This window comes from Sarcophilus harrisii, unplaced genomic scaffold (genome assembly GCF_902635505.1).
Source record: "Sarcophilus harrisii unplaced genomic scaffold, mSarHar1.11, whole genome shotgun sequence".
Lineage (NCBI taxonomy): Eukaryota > Metazoa > Chordata > Mammalia > Dasyuromorphia > Dasyuridae > Sarcophilus > Sarcophilus harrisii.
In genome coordinates, this window is record NW_022290919.1 from 6,620 (window position 1) to 21,299 (window position 14,680).

The 14,680-nt window shown below is 43.6% G+C and overlaps 2 protein-coding genes across 2 annotated transcripts; one reads left to right on the forward strand and one right to left on the reverse strand.

Annotated features, from left to right (window-relative positions):
• Window positions 1-288: 288 nt before the first annotated feature.
• LOC105750634 (keratin-associated protein 5-4-like) lies at window positions 289-1,329 on the reverse strand. The gene has a single exon (XM_031945305.1). The coding sequence runs from the start codon at window positions 1,284-1,286 to the stop codon at window positions 927-929; it is 360 nt and encodes a 119-aa protein (XP_031801165.1). The 5' UTR covers window positions 1,287-1,329; the 3' UTR covers window positions 289-926.
• Window positions 1,330-3,616: 2,287 nt separating this feature from the next.
• Window positions 3,617-4,495, forward strand: LOC111720849 (keratin-associated protein 5-5-like). The gene has a single exon (XM_031945304.1). It carries the CDS (start codon window positions 3,657-3,659, stop codon window positions 4,044-4,046), a length of 390 nt encoding a protein of 129 aa, XP_031801164.1. The 5' UTR covers window positions 3,617-3,656; the 3' UTR covers window positions 4,047-4,495.
• Window positions 4,496-14,680: the final 10,185 nt, after the last annotated feature.

Consider the following 14,680-nt stretch of genomic DNA (forward strand, 5'->3'; position numbering starts at 1 on the left):
TTTTTACATCAGCTGAATCAAAATAAACTCTGTTCCAGTCTTTTACTTTTGCTCTGTATGTATCTCTCTGTGCCAAGTCTGTTTCTTGTAAACAACATAATATAGGATGCTGTTTTCTAATTCACTTTGCTATTTTCTTCAGTTTTATGGGACAGGTCATACTATTGGCATTCACAATTATGATTACCAGCTCTGTATTTCCCTGCATTCTATTTTCACTCTTGTATATATTGTATTGTATTGTATTGTAGATAGGTATATATATTCTCTCTTGACTTTGTACAAAACACCATGTAGTATGCAGAAGACAATGGAGCACCTGCAAAGCTTGTGAAAGTATTCTGTTGGGTCATGGGTTAAACTAAAGAGAAAATATGCAGTTCTGTGATTTTCTGAATGGCTCTAGCTTTGACAAAGAAGACAAAAAGAGAAAGAATTCATCAAGCCGGTGGATTAATTTAATTGCCAGGAAGTTTTATTTGGAATTGAAGGAACGCCAAGACAAAGAGAAATCCATGTGATGGAAAATTACGAAAGAGATATCATTGCAACCTCATGGTTAATATCTCAATGTGAACTAAACCCATGATCAATATTGTTGTTCTCAAAGGGCAAAACGTGGTGATGGAAGGTCAGGAAGAAAGACAGAGAAAGTGTGGGGGAATGTTGTGCAGTTTTATTTCATGGATTCAGATTAAATAAAAACTCGGTGTCCACATAAGAGAATAAAGGTAACAAAAAATGATAGTTGGATGTTGAGTTGCTGGTGATCAATTCAAAATGGGTCTCATGCGAATGAATTTGTTACTGTTTGTTGTGAACAATGTCTTCCTGTACTTCAGCAGAGAAAGAAAAGATCTTCTGCCTGACTGTGACGGCATGTGAATGGTGGGCCTTAGCAGACAGGTGTGAGAATTCAGTAGAGCTCAGCAGCAAGAGCCACAGCAGGCTGGGAGGCAGCAGTTGGTTCTACAGCAAGTTGTGTAGCAGCAGGGACGGCAGCAGCAGGGGCGGCAACAGGGCTGGCAGCAGCAGGGGCGGCAGCAGGGTTGGCAGCAGCTAGAAGTACAGCAGCAGGGGCGGCAGCAGCAGGGGCGGCAGCAGCAGGGCTGGCAACAACAGGGACGGCAGTAGCTAGAACAGCAGCTGGGGCGGCAGCAGCAGGGCTGGCAGCAGCTAGAAATGCAGCAGCAGGGGCAGCAGCAATGCTGGCAACAGCTAGAGCCACAACAGCCAGAGCCACAGCTTTGGCCACAACAGGTGGAGCCACAACAAGAGCTGACCATGGTGATAGTGGGTTGAACTTCTGGGTTGGTTTGCAGGGGAGTGGGTTTCTTGAGTTTACAATGCCCCCTGGTCTCAGAGACCGCTTTTATACCCACCTTTTAAGCAGATGCTGTTACCAGCTACCATTTATTTCCTTGTTTTTTTTTTTTTTTTCAGGAGAAAACCTGATAATCAAATTAGTCAGTGCCATTTTTTTTTTACTTGCAAAGGTTTTTAGTTATAATTACTTTTCCAGTTATTATTTTCCAATGAATTTTTTATTGCTGAGTCACTACTTGTCTCTTGTCCATTTATTACTTCCACCTTAAAACATTCCATCATAAAAAACAAACAAACAAACAAATAAATAAAGCATACCATCATCACATGGACAGCTCCAATTGAGATTTTCCTTTTTTCAAGCCTAAATATGCCTCTTTTTACATCTTCCCACTATCCCTGCTTTTGGCCTCTGGGGTCAAGTACACTCAACAGAATTCCTTCTCTCAACTTGTCAGGTTTGGGGGTTTTTTGTTTGTTTGTTTGTTTTTGTTTTTGTTTGTTTGTTTGTTTGTTTTTTAGCATGGAACCCTTTTCATCGATTTCCCAGTGCTGTTCTCTTCTTTCATGTTGCTTGTATTTAATGTTGTTGTATGATTTATGCCAGGAAAGCACTTGATCAGTTGAGGTAAATTTTTGTCAATCCATGGAGAATAGAAAAACTTCCTAGTTAGGGTATAAATGGTTCATGACCGAGTGCTTGTGTCTTATAATCTAGGAAATGACCATGTAATTCAAAAGGTACAAGCACCATTTCCTTCTTATCAAATGGATTTGAAATAATTAGTCCAGTACTTGTTTTGATGACAAGATAAGGGAAGTAAGAGAGATAATTGTCCAAATTCTCATTGTGGTATTAAGATGTGCCAAATTAAAATGAGTAATATGGTTGTATTCATCACTCAATCTCTCCCTAATATTTAGGTCTTCTTCACAGAGGACACAGTAGTTTTTGTTTGAAACAACCTGCTGAGCTCTCCTGGGTGGGTCCTTTAGATGCATGGTTATTTCTAGGTTTGTAAGGAGAAATATGATAAGGCTTCAGAGGGGATTGCTCTTAATTCCATTTGATAATAACAGAAGAACAACTTTCTGTTTGCATCTACTTAGGCTAACTCAGACACCGAGTCATCATATTCTTTGAAAATTCTTTTTATACTCAAGTTAATTTCAATTGCTTTCTATTGATTGGATCATTTGCAAAGTCATATTCCAACAGATCTACCAAGAGGAGAGGGAGGTGAATTTTTGTCTTCCCTTTGCTATCCTTTTCTTACCTTTATTGCCTTTCCTTTCACTCCCTTCACCTGTTCCTACTTCATATTTCTTCCTCACATACGTTCCCTTTCACTGCAAATCTTCTCCCTTCCATTCCCTAGACTTCCTTTTACTCCATTCCTGCCAGCTCCCTTTCCCACATTTCCCGTTCTTCCCTTTGTCTTCCTTGACCTATCCTATCTCCTCTGCTCTGCTCTTCTGTTCTTTCTTCTGCCCTTCCCTTTTTGCTCTCATATAGCTCCCTTTATTTTTGCATATCTTGAGGCCATAAATAGTCTTGAGACAATTCTCTCTCTCACTTCCCTGATGTTGACTCCAAAGTAAGTTCTAAGCCAATTATGTTCAACTCAGTTTGTAATCAAAGAACCACCACTCATTCCTTCTGGGTCTTTGGTCCATCTTCTTGGTTGGAGCACAAAACTTCTCTATCATCAACCACTTGTGTCCTTACTAGAAAGTTTTCCTGTTCTTCATCCAATGAAAAAAATCTTCCTCAATTGGTCAGCCTTCTTGTGGGCATCAACCCAAAAACACAAAAGAGAGAGGGAAATGTTTTCATCCATATCTTTACCCAAGAGAAGGCATTAATGAACCATGAGAAATCTCTTCCATACTGAAGCAAACTGACTTGTGGAGGCTGGGAAGTAGGTTTGTTTTCCCTGGCCCCAGAGGCCAAAACCAGGGGTAGGAGGTTCAAGAGAGGCATCTTTAGGCTTCAGAGGAGAAAAAGGCTTCCCAAGGAGAACTGTCCAAATAATGAAGAAATGCTTTAAGGCGCACATCACAGAGGAGGGGTGACTCAGCAATAACCCATACATTGGAAAATCATAACGGGGAAAAGTCATTAAAGTAAAAACATTTCAGGAAAAAATTGGCACTGACTAATTTGGTGATCACATTTTCATTGAGGAAAAAAAATGAAATAAACACGACCTGGCATCAGCTACTGCTGAGGAGGTGGGTATAAAAGAGGTCTCTGAGACCAGGGGACATCCAAACTCAAGAACCTCCCTCACCTGCAAACCGATCCAGAACCTCAATCCACCAACAGCATGGTCAGCTCCTGTTGTGGCTCCACCTGCGGTGGCCAGGGCTGTGGCTCTGGCTGTTGTGGCTCCCGCTGCTGCTGCCAGCCTTGCTGCCGCCCCTGCTGCTGCATTTCTAGCTGCTGTCAGCCATGCTGCTGCCGCCCCAGCTGCTGTATTTCCAGCTGCTGCCAGCCCTGCTGCTGCCGCCCCAGCTTCTGTATTTCCAGCTGCTGCCAGCCCTGCTGCTGCCGCCCCAGCTGCTGTACTTCTAGCTGCTGCCAGCCCTGCTGTTGCCACCCCTGCTGCTGCCGCCCTTGCTGCTGCCAGCCCTGCTGCTGCCGCCCCATCTGCTGCCAGACCACTTGCTGCAGAACCACCTGCTGCCACCCAACCTGCTGTGGCTCTTGCTGCTGAGCTCTGCTGACCTCTCACATCTGTCTGCATATGCCCACCATCCCCATGTTCTCTCAGACTGGCAGCACTTCATTTCTCCCACTGATTTAGTTCAAAAAGACCTTCTTCAGGGCAAACAGTATCACACATTCATCCACGTGAGACCGTTTCCAATGAACATTACCTACTCAACATCCCACTGTCATCTTTCTCTTGCCTTCATCCTCTTACGTGAACGCCAAATGTTTATTTAATTTATATCCATCCAGTATGATTCGTCACAATTCCCCCACATCCTCATTGTCACTGAAGAAGACAATATCGACCATGTGTTTAGCTCACAATCGGCTTTTCTTACTCAGCTTGCAATGAGATTTCTTTCTCAATTTGCCCATCATACGAATTTGTCTTTGTCTTGGTCTTAGTGTTTGTCCAATTCCAAATAAAGCTTCCTGGAAATTAAAGGAATCCAATGCCTTGGTGAATTCTCTCTCTTTTTGTTTTCTTTGTCAATGCTAGAGCACGTCTCACAATCACAGAATTGCCCATTTCAAAGGATCTCCTACTGCCTTTCCCTTTAATCATTACCCCACCTGAATATTCGCTATCATAGACTTCATAAGTGGTCATTCTACTTTTGCATCCTATCATGTGTTTTGTACACCAAAATTCAATTTTTCCTTCTTCTCCCTACTCATTCCAACACATAGGAACCTTCTTTAGGCACCATTATGAGTCTTCTCAGGCAGAGAGCTAGCCAGGTGATTGAGAGACTTACAGCCTTCCAGGAATCATTTCCTCATGTCTTTGTGTCAGTCAGTCAGAGATGGACTTGTGAGTGGTCACTGTGGACTGAAGAGCTTTGCTGTGAAAGGATAATTTCAAAATGACAAAATTCTGATGTGTGTAGGACAGAAAAGAATAGCTTATTCTCCTTTACTGAGGAACACTGGATGAGAGTCTAGCTCCAACAGAGTAAGGAGAATCAGGGAATCAGAATTCACAGGATATTCCAAGTTGGCTTGATTGCTAATTCCTGCAATGCTTACCTTGAAAATGTTGTCAATGAATCACTATTGCTTCAGTACAGGGCTTAGACCCTGTGTAGAGAACACAAAGGATCTCCTAAAGCACAAGATTTAGGTCGGGTTTGTGAGAATATCAATTCACATAATTTTAAGAGTGGACAAGGTCGCTCCTTCATGCCATGCGGATATTTGTTGGTAACAATCACTTTTCATAGGCTGCCTTTGGGACTCATGACAGAGATGGACAGAGACAGAGACAGGACCTGAGACATGAAGGAAACATGGTTGACCAAAGCCCAGCATCTGTTGATGCAAATTGAATTAATGCAGAGGTTTTGTGACTCATGTTTGCTTACCATCAGAGACACCAGGATGGTCAAGTAGACCTCCCAGATTCCCTTTCGAAAGAACTCTGAAAGTCTCATGGCATTGGCAGCAGTGGGGCTTCAGCAGAGCCTTTGTGGCATGAATTTGGACAGAAACAAACCTAAGAGCTACTGAATCATTCAGCTAGGCTCATCAGTGGCAGGAAAGAATTGCTAAAGAGGAAACTAAAGAGAAACAAGTGGAGCACGACTGAAGTACCTATGGTTCTGTCAACCAATGGTCGTCATGCCCTTCCCAACCTCTACTACACAACTTTTGTCATGACAGATCCATCACCTCCATCTACACTGCTGAAGATGAGATTGCTTTGAGAGAAATCGTTCCACAGAAGACTTGCGGTACAGGGAATGTCAAGAGAATTCCCCAAAGGGAAGCTAAAAAGGCTTTCCAGGGATTCCAGAATCTTGCCAGAGAACTCTGTGCATGAAAATGTCCATTTCATTATTTTTAAATTCCTATTTTCCATGATTTGGAGGTGATCTAAGCTACATAAAGGTTATGCTAGTGGAGTATCAGGCTTAGTAAGGTGTGCATCACTCTGGATGGGCCTTGTCAGCCATACCTAGACTTTTCCCCCCACTGGACAAAGTGGGTGGGAAGGAACAGGGAGTGTACCACCTTGCCTTAAGTACTGAAGCAAATTCCTCTGCTTGTTCAACTTCCAAACAATCTGGCCGCATCCTGTGCTCAACATTAGAGTCCTTATACACCCCTGTTTCCTGTGTATCATTCTGCAATCCATGACATTCATTTGTTCATAAGACATAAGGATTTTTTCAGAGCTGGAGTAGGAAACTTTAAACTGAGAGATACGCGGTACCCATAGAATAAGTGACTAGACCCTAAGGTGGTATCCCAAAATGGAGAACAAAGCACAGTGGCTGCCTTCTATGAATCAGTCTGCTTTCTTCCCAGAGCTCTTTGCTAGGAAGAAACAAAATGCTTCCTGAGGCCTAAGAATGCTGATCTACTCCATCTGTCTTTCAGGTGTAAAATACCACCTAAGGCAACAGAAAGCATCTCCAGGGATTCCAGAATCCTGATCAAGACGTCTCTGGGTGAATTTGCTCTTGTTCCAATACTCGCATTCCATGTTTCTTGATGCCTGATGGCAGGGACTTCAACCATGGATGGCTTGTTTATGTTTTTCTTCCAAAAAGATTTGAATGAATGGATCTGTCCCTTGACCCATCAGTCAACCTATCAATCTTGAAAACTTACTCTTTTTTTCAGGAAGGAATCAATGAAAACTTACTCTTTGCAATTCCTTTTTTTTCTCATGTCATGGGCAGTGACCCATAGATCGCCAAATTTCCCCATCATATAACTCCTCAGGTAGAATCTCTGCTGGTTGGACCCTCTGCTAATCTGGTTTTGTTCTCCCACACCAAAGAAACTAGACAATAGCACCTGAAAGGGTATGGAAATGCGTGTGCAGTGCTAATTGTTTCCCCAAATCAGAAGAAGATACTCAGAACTCAATACATGTCTCTTATGGAAAGTGAAAAATATTTTTAAATTAACAATCACATAAGCTATGACAAAGTATGGTTTGGAGAAATGTAGAATGATTGTTTTCTCTTTCACAGATAGTCTTGGTTTGGTGTCTGACTTCTGAAATTTGGGGAAGAAGGTTTCTTATTCTGAGCTTCTCCATCACGACTTTGCTCTAGCTTTGGAATGCTAGTGAGAGGTCTCAGATATCTGTAGGTGGGCTCCAGGAGGAGGAGAAAGAGGTGCATTCAATCTTTGGAGCTCCTCTATGGCCTGAGACCAATGGAAAACTTTTGGGTGAGGCTCTGGATATTGCCGTTTGATTTGGTTGTCTTCTTCTGAGTTTTGATCTTGTCTGTCACCCTAGTAACTTTCTATAGTTAGGCTCTTTTTCTGTGTTTGCTCATTTCTCCATCCCATCCCATAGCATTCAAATCTAGGCTAAAGTGGGACTCCGCCAGCAGAGTGGAGGGGCACCCTTCTGATTTTCAGGATTTGGGGTGACTTTTTCTGAGCCACTTCCTGGGACCTGGGGAGCGCTTGGTTCTTACAAGGTAGTATGATTTCAGGAAAGCCATGTTTATGGCTCTTGAGGACTGTGCTCTGGTCTGTGAGTTCCGCAAACACTGTTACATACCCTACAACTAACTAGTGCAGGCTCCCAGCTCCACTGAGGGCACACGTTACACTCACCAGTGCTCCACATTGTCCTGAGCCTGAGGTCCAAGGGTCATACCAGATCCAGGATTGGTGCTGAAATGGACTCCTGCCCTAGGGGTCAGCAAATGGTCCCTCATCATCTCCTTCTACCCATTTGTCTGGATCCTCTTACCCTCTGTGCCTTAGAAGTCCAGCAACCGCCATTTCTACCCCAGATTCAGTTGATCCCAAGGACGACCGCCAGCTTGCTAGGGCACAGCCAGTCCTGGATTGTAATCCTCTTTACTTGGGTTCCAAAGACTTTTCTTCTCACCCTTTAAAATTGTCTTGGGTGGAAACTGTGTTTTTCCTTTCTTTGGTAGGTTCCTCCATTTCTCAGTTGGTGTAGCAGCATTACTGGAAACTGATTGCAGGGCTGTAGGGCAGAGCTCAGGGGCACCTGCTTTGTCTCAACAACATGCCAGAACTTAAAAGTTCACAAATTTGTCTTGATATCATTTGGATCAACATCACTCATAAACAGACTTCCCTCTTTCTGTAGATAATTGACTATCTCAAAGAATAAAATGAAAAGCAAAAGGACAGTGGTTATCAAAATTAGGAAACCTTGTGATCAGTTTCAAGTCATATACACAACATATCTACCACAAGAGGACAGGGAGGTGAATTCTTTGTCTTCTGTGTTATCCTTTTTCTTACCTTTATTGCCTTTCCCTTCACCCTTCACCTGCCCTTTACCTATATTTCTTCCTCATACATTCCTTCACTGCAAATCTTCCCTTCCATTCCCTAGCCTTCCTTTACCCATTCCTTTCTAGTCTCTGCCAGCCCTTTCCTCACATTTCATTCTTCCCTTTGTCTCTCCTTTGACCTACCCTATCTCCTCTGCTCTGCTCTCTGTTCTTTCTTCTGCTCTTCCTTCTTTGCTCCTCTACATGGCCTCCTTTATTTTGACATATCTTAAGACCATAATGAGTCTAACATTAAATTTTCTCTCCTCACTCCTGGTGTTGACTCCAAAGTAAGTCTCCTAAGCCAATTATGTTCAACTCAGTTTGAAAGTCCAAGGAAACTACCACTCATTCCTTCTGGGCCTTCAGTCCATTTCTTGCTGGAGGCTGATGAGAACTCTCTCCATGCTAAAGCAAACTGGACGGTTGAGGCTGGGAAGTAGGGTTGTTCCTCCTGGCTCCAGAGGCCAAAAACTAGGGGTAGGGAGGTTCAAGAGAGGCATCTTGGCCTAGAGGAGGAAAAAGTTTCAAGGAGAATCGTCCGATAATGGGAAGAAATGCTTAAGGTGCACATCACATAGGAGGGCAGGACTCAGCATTAGACCATACATTGAAAATCAAGTAACGGAAAAAGTCATTACAATAAAATATTTCAGGAAAAAATTGGCACTGACTAATTTGCGGATCCTGTTTCTACCTTTAGGAAAATAAGAAATAAACAGGACCCGGCAATCAGAAAGCAACTGAGAAGGTATATAAAAGAAGTCTCTTCAGGACCAGGGGAGCATCCAACTCAAGAACCCTCCCTCACCTGCAAAACCAAATCCCAGGAAACCTCAATCCACCAACATCAACATGGCTGCCTTGCTGTGGCTCCACTCAGTGGCCAAGGCTGTGGCTCTGGCTGTTGTGGGTTCCTGCTGCCAGCCTTGTTGAGCGCCCCTGCTGCTGTATTTCTTAGCTGCTGCCAGCCCTGCTGCTGCCCCAGCTGCTGTACTCTAGCTGCTGCCAGCCCTGCTGTTGCCGTCCCTGCTGCCGGGCCATGCTGCTGCCGCCCAGCTGCTGTACTTAGCTGCTGCCAGCCCTGCTGTTGCTGTCCCTGCTGCTGGCCGCCCTGCTGCTGCTGCCGGCCCCTCAAAGCTGCCAGTCGCCCCCATCTGCTGCCACAGATCACTTGCTGTAGAAACCACCTGCTGCCGCCCAACCTGTTGTGGCTCTTGGGCTGCTGAGCTCTGCTGACCTCTCACATCTGTCTGTATATGCCTACCATCCCCATGTTCTCTCAGACTGGCAGCACTTCATTTCTCCCACTGATTTAGTTCAAAAGACCTTCTTCAGGGCAAACAGTATCACACATTCATCCACGTGAGACCGTTTCCAATGAACATTACCTACTCAACATCCCACTGTCATCTTTCTCTTGCCTTCATCCTCTTACGTGAACGCCAAATGTTTATTTAATTTATATCCATCCAGTATGATTCGTCACAATTCCCCCACATCCTCATTGTCACTGAAGAAGACAATATCGACCATGTGTTTAGCTCACAACCGGCTTTTCTTACTCAGCTTGCAATGAGATTTCTTTCTCAATTTGCCCATCATACGAATTTGTCTTTGTCTTGGTCTTAGTGTTTGTCCAATTCCAAATAAAGCTTCCTGGAAATTAAAGGAATCCAATGCCTTGGTGAATTCTCTCTCTTTTTGTTTTCTTTGTCAATGCTAGAGCACGTCTCACAATCACAGAATTGCCCATTTCAAAGGATCTCCTACTGCCTTTCCCTTTAATCATTACCCCACCTGAATATTCGCTATCATAGACTTCATAAGTGGTCATTCTACTTTTGCATCCTATCATGTGTTTTGTACACCAAAATTGAATTTTTTCCCTTCTTCTCCCCTACTCATTCCAACACATAGGAACCTTCTTTAGGCACCCATTATGAGTCTTCTCAGGCAGAGAGCTAGCCAGGTGATTGAGAGACTTACAGCCTTCCAGGAATCATTTCCTCATGTCTTTGTGTCAGTCAGTCAGAGATGGACTTGGTGAGTGGTCACTGTGGACTGAAGAGCTTTGCTGTGAAAGGATAATTTCAAAATGACAAAATTCTGATGTGTGTAGGACAGAAAAGAATAGCTTATTCTCCTTTACTGAGGAACACTGGATGAGAGTCTAGCTCCAACAGAGTAAGGAGAATCAGGGAATCAGAATTCACAGGATATTCCAAGTTGGCTTGATTGCTAATTCCCTGCAATGCTTACCTTGAAAATGTTGTCAATGAATCACTATTGCTTCAGTACAGGGCTTAGACCCTGTGTAGAGAACACAAAGGATCTCCTAAAGCACAAGATTTAGGTCGGGTTTGTGAGAATATCAATTCACATAATTTTAAGAGTGGACAAGGTCGCCCTTCATGCCATGCGGATATTTGTTGGGTAACAATCACTTTTCATAGGCTGCCTTTGGGACTCATGACAGAGATGGACAGAGACAGAGACAGGACCTGAGACATGAAGGGAAACATGGTTGACCCAAAGCCCAGCATCTGTTGATGCAAATTGAATTAATGCAGAGGTTTTTGTGACTCATGTTTGCTTACCATCAGAGACACCAGGATGGTCAAGTAGACCTCCCAGATTCCCTTTCGAAAGAACTCTGAAAGTCTCATGGCATTGGCAGCAGTGGGGCTTCAGCAGAGCCTTTTGTGGCATGAATTTGGACAGAAACAAACCTAAGAGCTACTGAATCATTCAGCTAGGCTCATCAGTGGCAGGAAAGAATTGCTAAAGAGGAAACTAAAGAGAAACAAGTGGAGCACGACTGAAGTACCTATGGTTCTGTCAACCAATGGTCGTCATGCCCTTCCCAACCTCTACTACACAACTTTTGTCATGACAGATCCATCACCTCCATCTACACTGCTGAAGATGAGATTGCTTTGGAGAGAAATCGTTCCACAGAAGACTTGCGGTACAGGGAATGTCAAGAGAATTCCCCAAAGGGAAGCTAAAAAGGCTTTCCAGGGATTCCAGAATCTTGCCAGAGAACTCTGTGCATGAAAATGTCCATTTCATTATTTTTAAATTCCTATTTTCCATGATTTGGAGGTGATCTAAGCTACATAAAGGTTATGCTAGTGGAGTATCAGGCTTAGTAAGGTGTGCATCACTCTGGATGGGCCTTGTCAGCCATACCTAGACTTTTTCCCCCCACTGGACAAAGTGGGTGGGGAAGGAACAGGGAGTGTACCACCTTGCCTTAAGTACTGAAGCAAATTCCTCTGCTTGTTCAACTTCCAAACAATCTGGCCGCATCCTGTGCTCAACATTAGAGTCCTTATACACCCCTGTTTCCTGTGTATCATTCTGCAATCCATGACATTCATTTGTTCATAAGACATAAGGATTTTTCAGAGCTGGAGTAGGAAACTTTAAACTGAGAGATACGGTACCCATAGAATAAGTGACTAGACCCTAAGGTGGTATCCCAAAATGGAGAACAAAGCACAGTGGCTGCCTTCTATGAATCAGTCTGCTTTCTTCCCAGAGCTCTTTGCTAGGAAGAAACAAAATGCTTCCTGAGGCCTAAGAATGCTGATCTACTCCATCTGTCTTTCAGGTGTAAAATACCACCTAAGGCAACAGAAAGCATCTCCAGGGATTCCAGAATCCTGATCAAGACGTCTCTGGGTGAATTTGCTCTTGTTCCAATACTCGCATTCCATGTTTCTTGATGCCTGATGGCAGGGACTTCAACCATGGATGGCTTGTTTATGTTTTTCTTCCAAAAAGATTTGAATGAATGGATCTGTCCCTTGACCCATCAGTCAACCTATCAATCTTGAAAACTTACTCTTTTTTTCAGGAAGGAATCAATGAAAACTTACTCTTTTGCAATTCCTTTTTTTTTTTTCTCATGTCATGGGCAGTGACCCATAGATCGCCAAATTTCCCCATCATATAACTCCTCAGGTAGAATCTCTGCTGGTTGGACCCTCTGCTAATCTGGTTTTGTTCTCCCACACCAAAGAAACTAGACAATAGCACCTGAAAGGGTATGGAAATGCGTGTGCAGTGCTAATTGTTTCCCCAAATCAGAAGAAGATACTCAGAACTCAATACATGTCTCTTATGGAAAGTGAAAAATATTTTTAAATTAACAATCACATAAGCTATGACAAAGTATGGTTTGGAGAAATGTAGAATGATTGTTTTCTCTTTCACAGATAGTCTTGGTTTGGTGTCTGACTTCTGAAATTTGGGGAAGAAGGTTTCTTATTCTGAGCTTCTCCATCACGACTTTGCTCTAGCTTTGGAATGCTAGTGAGAGGTCTCAGATATCTGTAGGTGGGCTCCAGGAGGAGGAGAAAGAGGTGCATTCAATCTTTTGGAGCTCCTCTATGGCCTGAGACCAATGGAAAACTTTTTGGGTGAGGCTCTGGATATTGCCGTTTTGATTTGGTTGTCTTCTTCTGAGTTTTGATCTTGTCTGTCACCCTAGTAACTTTCTATAGTTAGGCTCTTTTTCTGTGTTTGCTCATTTCTCCATCCCATCCCATAGCATTCAAATCTAGGCTAAAGTGGGACTCCGCCAGCAGAGTGGAGGGGGCACCCTTCTGATTTTCAGGATTTGGGGGTGACTTTTTTCTGAGCCACTTCCTGGGACCTGGGAGCGCTTGGTTCTTACAAGGTAGTATGATTTCAGGAAAGCCATGTTTATGGCTCTTGAGGACTGTGCTCTGGTCTGTGAGTTGCCGCAAACACTGTTACATACCCTACAACTAACTATGTGCAGGCTCCCAGCTCCACTGAGGGCACACGTTACACTACACCAGTGCTCCACATTGTCCTGAGCCTGAGGTCCAAGGGTCATACCCAGATCCCAGGATTGGTGCTGAAATGGACTCCTGCCCTAGGGGTCAGCAAATGGTCCCTCATCATCTCCTTCTACCCATTTGTCTGGATCCTCTTACCCTCTGTGCCTTAGAAGTCCAGCAACCGCCATTTCTACCCCAGATTCAGTTGATCCCAAGGACGACCGCCAGCTTGCTAGGGCACAGCCAGTCCTGGATTGTAATCCTCTTTTACTTGGGTTCCAAAGACTTTTCTTCTCACCCTTTAAAATTGTCTTGGGTGGGAAACTGTGTTTTTCCCTTTCTTTGGTAGGTTCCTCCATTTCTCAGTTGGTGTAGCAGCATTACTGGAAACTGATTGCAGGGCTGTAGGGCAGAGCTCGGGGGGCACCCTGCTTTGTCTCCAGCAACATGCCAGAACTTAAAAGTTCACAAATTTGTCTTGATATCATTTGGATCAACATCACTCATAAACAGACTTCCCTCTTTCTGTAGATAATTGACTATCTCAAAGAATAAAAATGAAAAGCAAAAGGACAGTGGTTATCAAAATTAGGAAACCTTGTGATCAGTTTCCAAGTCATATGTCAACATATCTACCAAGAGGACAGGGAGGTGAATTTTTGTCTTCTCTGTGTTATCCTTTTCTTACCTTTATTGCCTTTCCCTTCACTCCCTTCACCTGCTCCTACTTCATATTTCTTCCCTCACATACATTCCCCTTCACTGCAAATCTTCTCCCTTCCATTCCCTAGCCTTCCTTTTACTCCATTCCTTTCAGTTCTGCCAGCTCCTTTTCTCACATTTCCCATTCTTCCCTTTGTCTTCCTTGACCTACCCTATCTCCTCTGCTCTGCTCTTCTGTTCTTTCTTCTGCTCTTCCCTTCTTTGCTCTCATATGGCTCCCTTTATTTTGACATATCTTAAGACCATAATGAGTCTTGGGACAATTTTCTCTCTCACTTCCCTGGTGTTGACTCCAAAGTAAGTTCTAAGCCAATTATGTTCAACTCAGTTTGAAACCAAGGAACCACCACTCATTCCTTCTGGGCCTTCAGTCCATTTCCTTGGTTGGAGCACAGATGAGAACTCTCTTCCATGCTGAAGCAAACTGACTTGTTGAGGCTGGGAAGTAGGTTTGTTCTCCCTGGCTCCAGAGGCCAAAACCAGGGGTAGGAGGTTCAAGAGAGGCATCTTTGGGCTTCAGAGGAGGAAAAAGTTTCCCAAGGAGAACTGTCCAAATAATGAAGAAATGCTTTAAGGTGCACATCACATAGGAGGGGTGACTCAGCATTAGACCATACATTGGAAAATCATAACGGGAAAAGTCATTACAATAAAAACATTTCAGGAAAAAATTGGCACTGACTAATTTGGTGATCCCGTTTTCATCGAGGAAAAAAAATAAGGAAATAAACAGGACCCGGCACCAGCAACTGCTGAGAAGGTGAGTATAAAAGAAGTCTCTGAGACCAGGGGACATCCAAACTCAAGAACCTCCC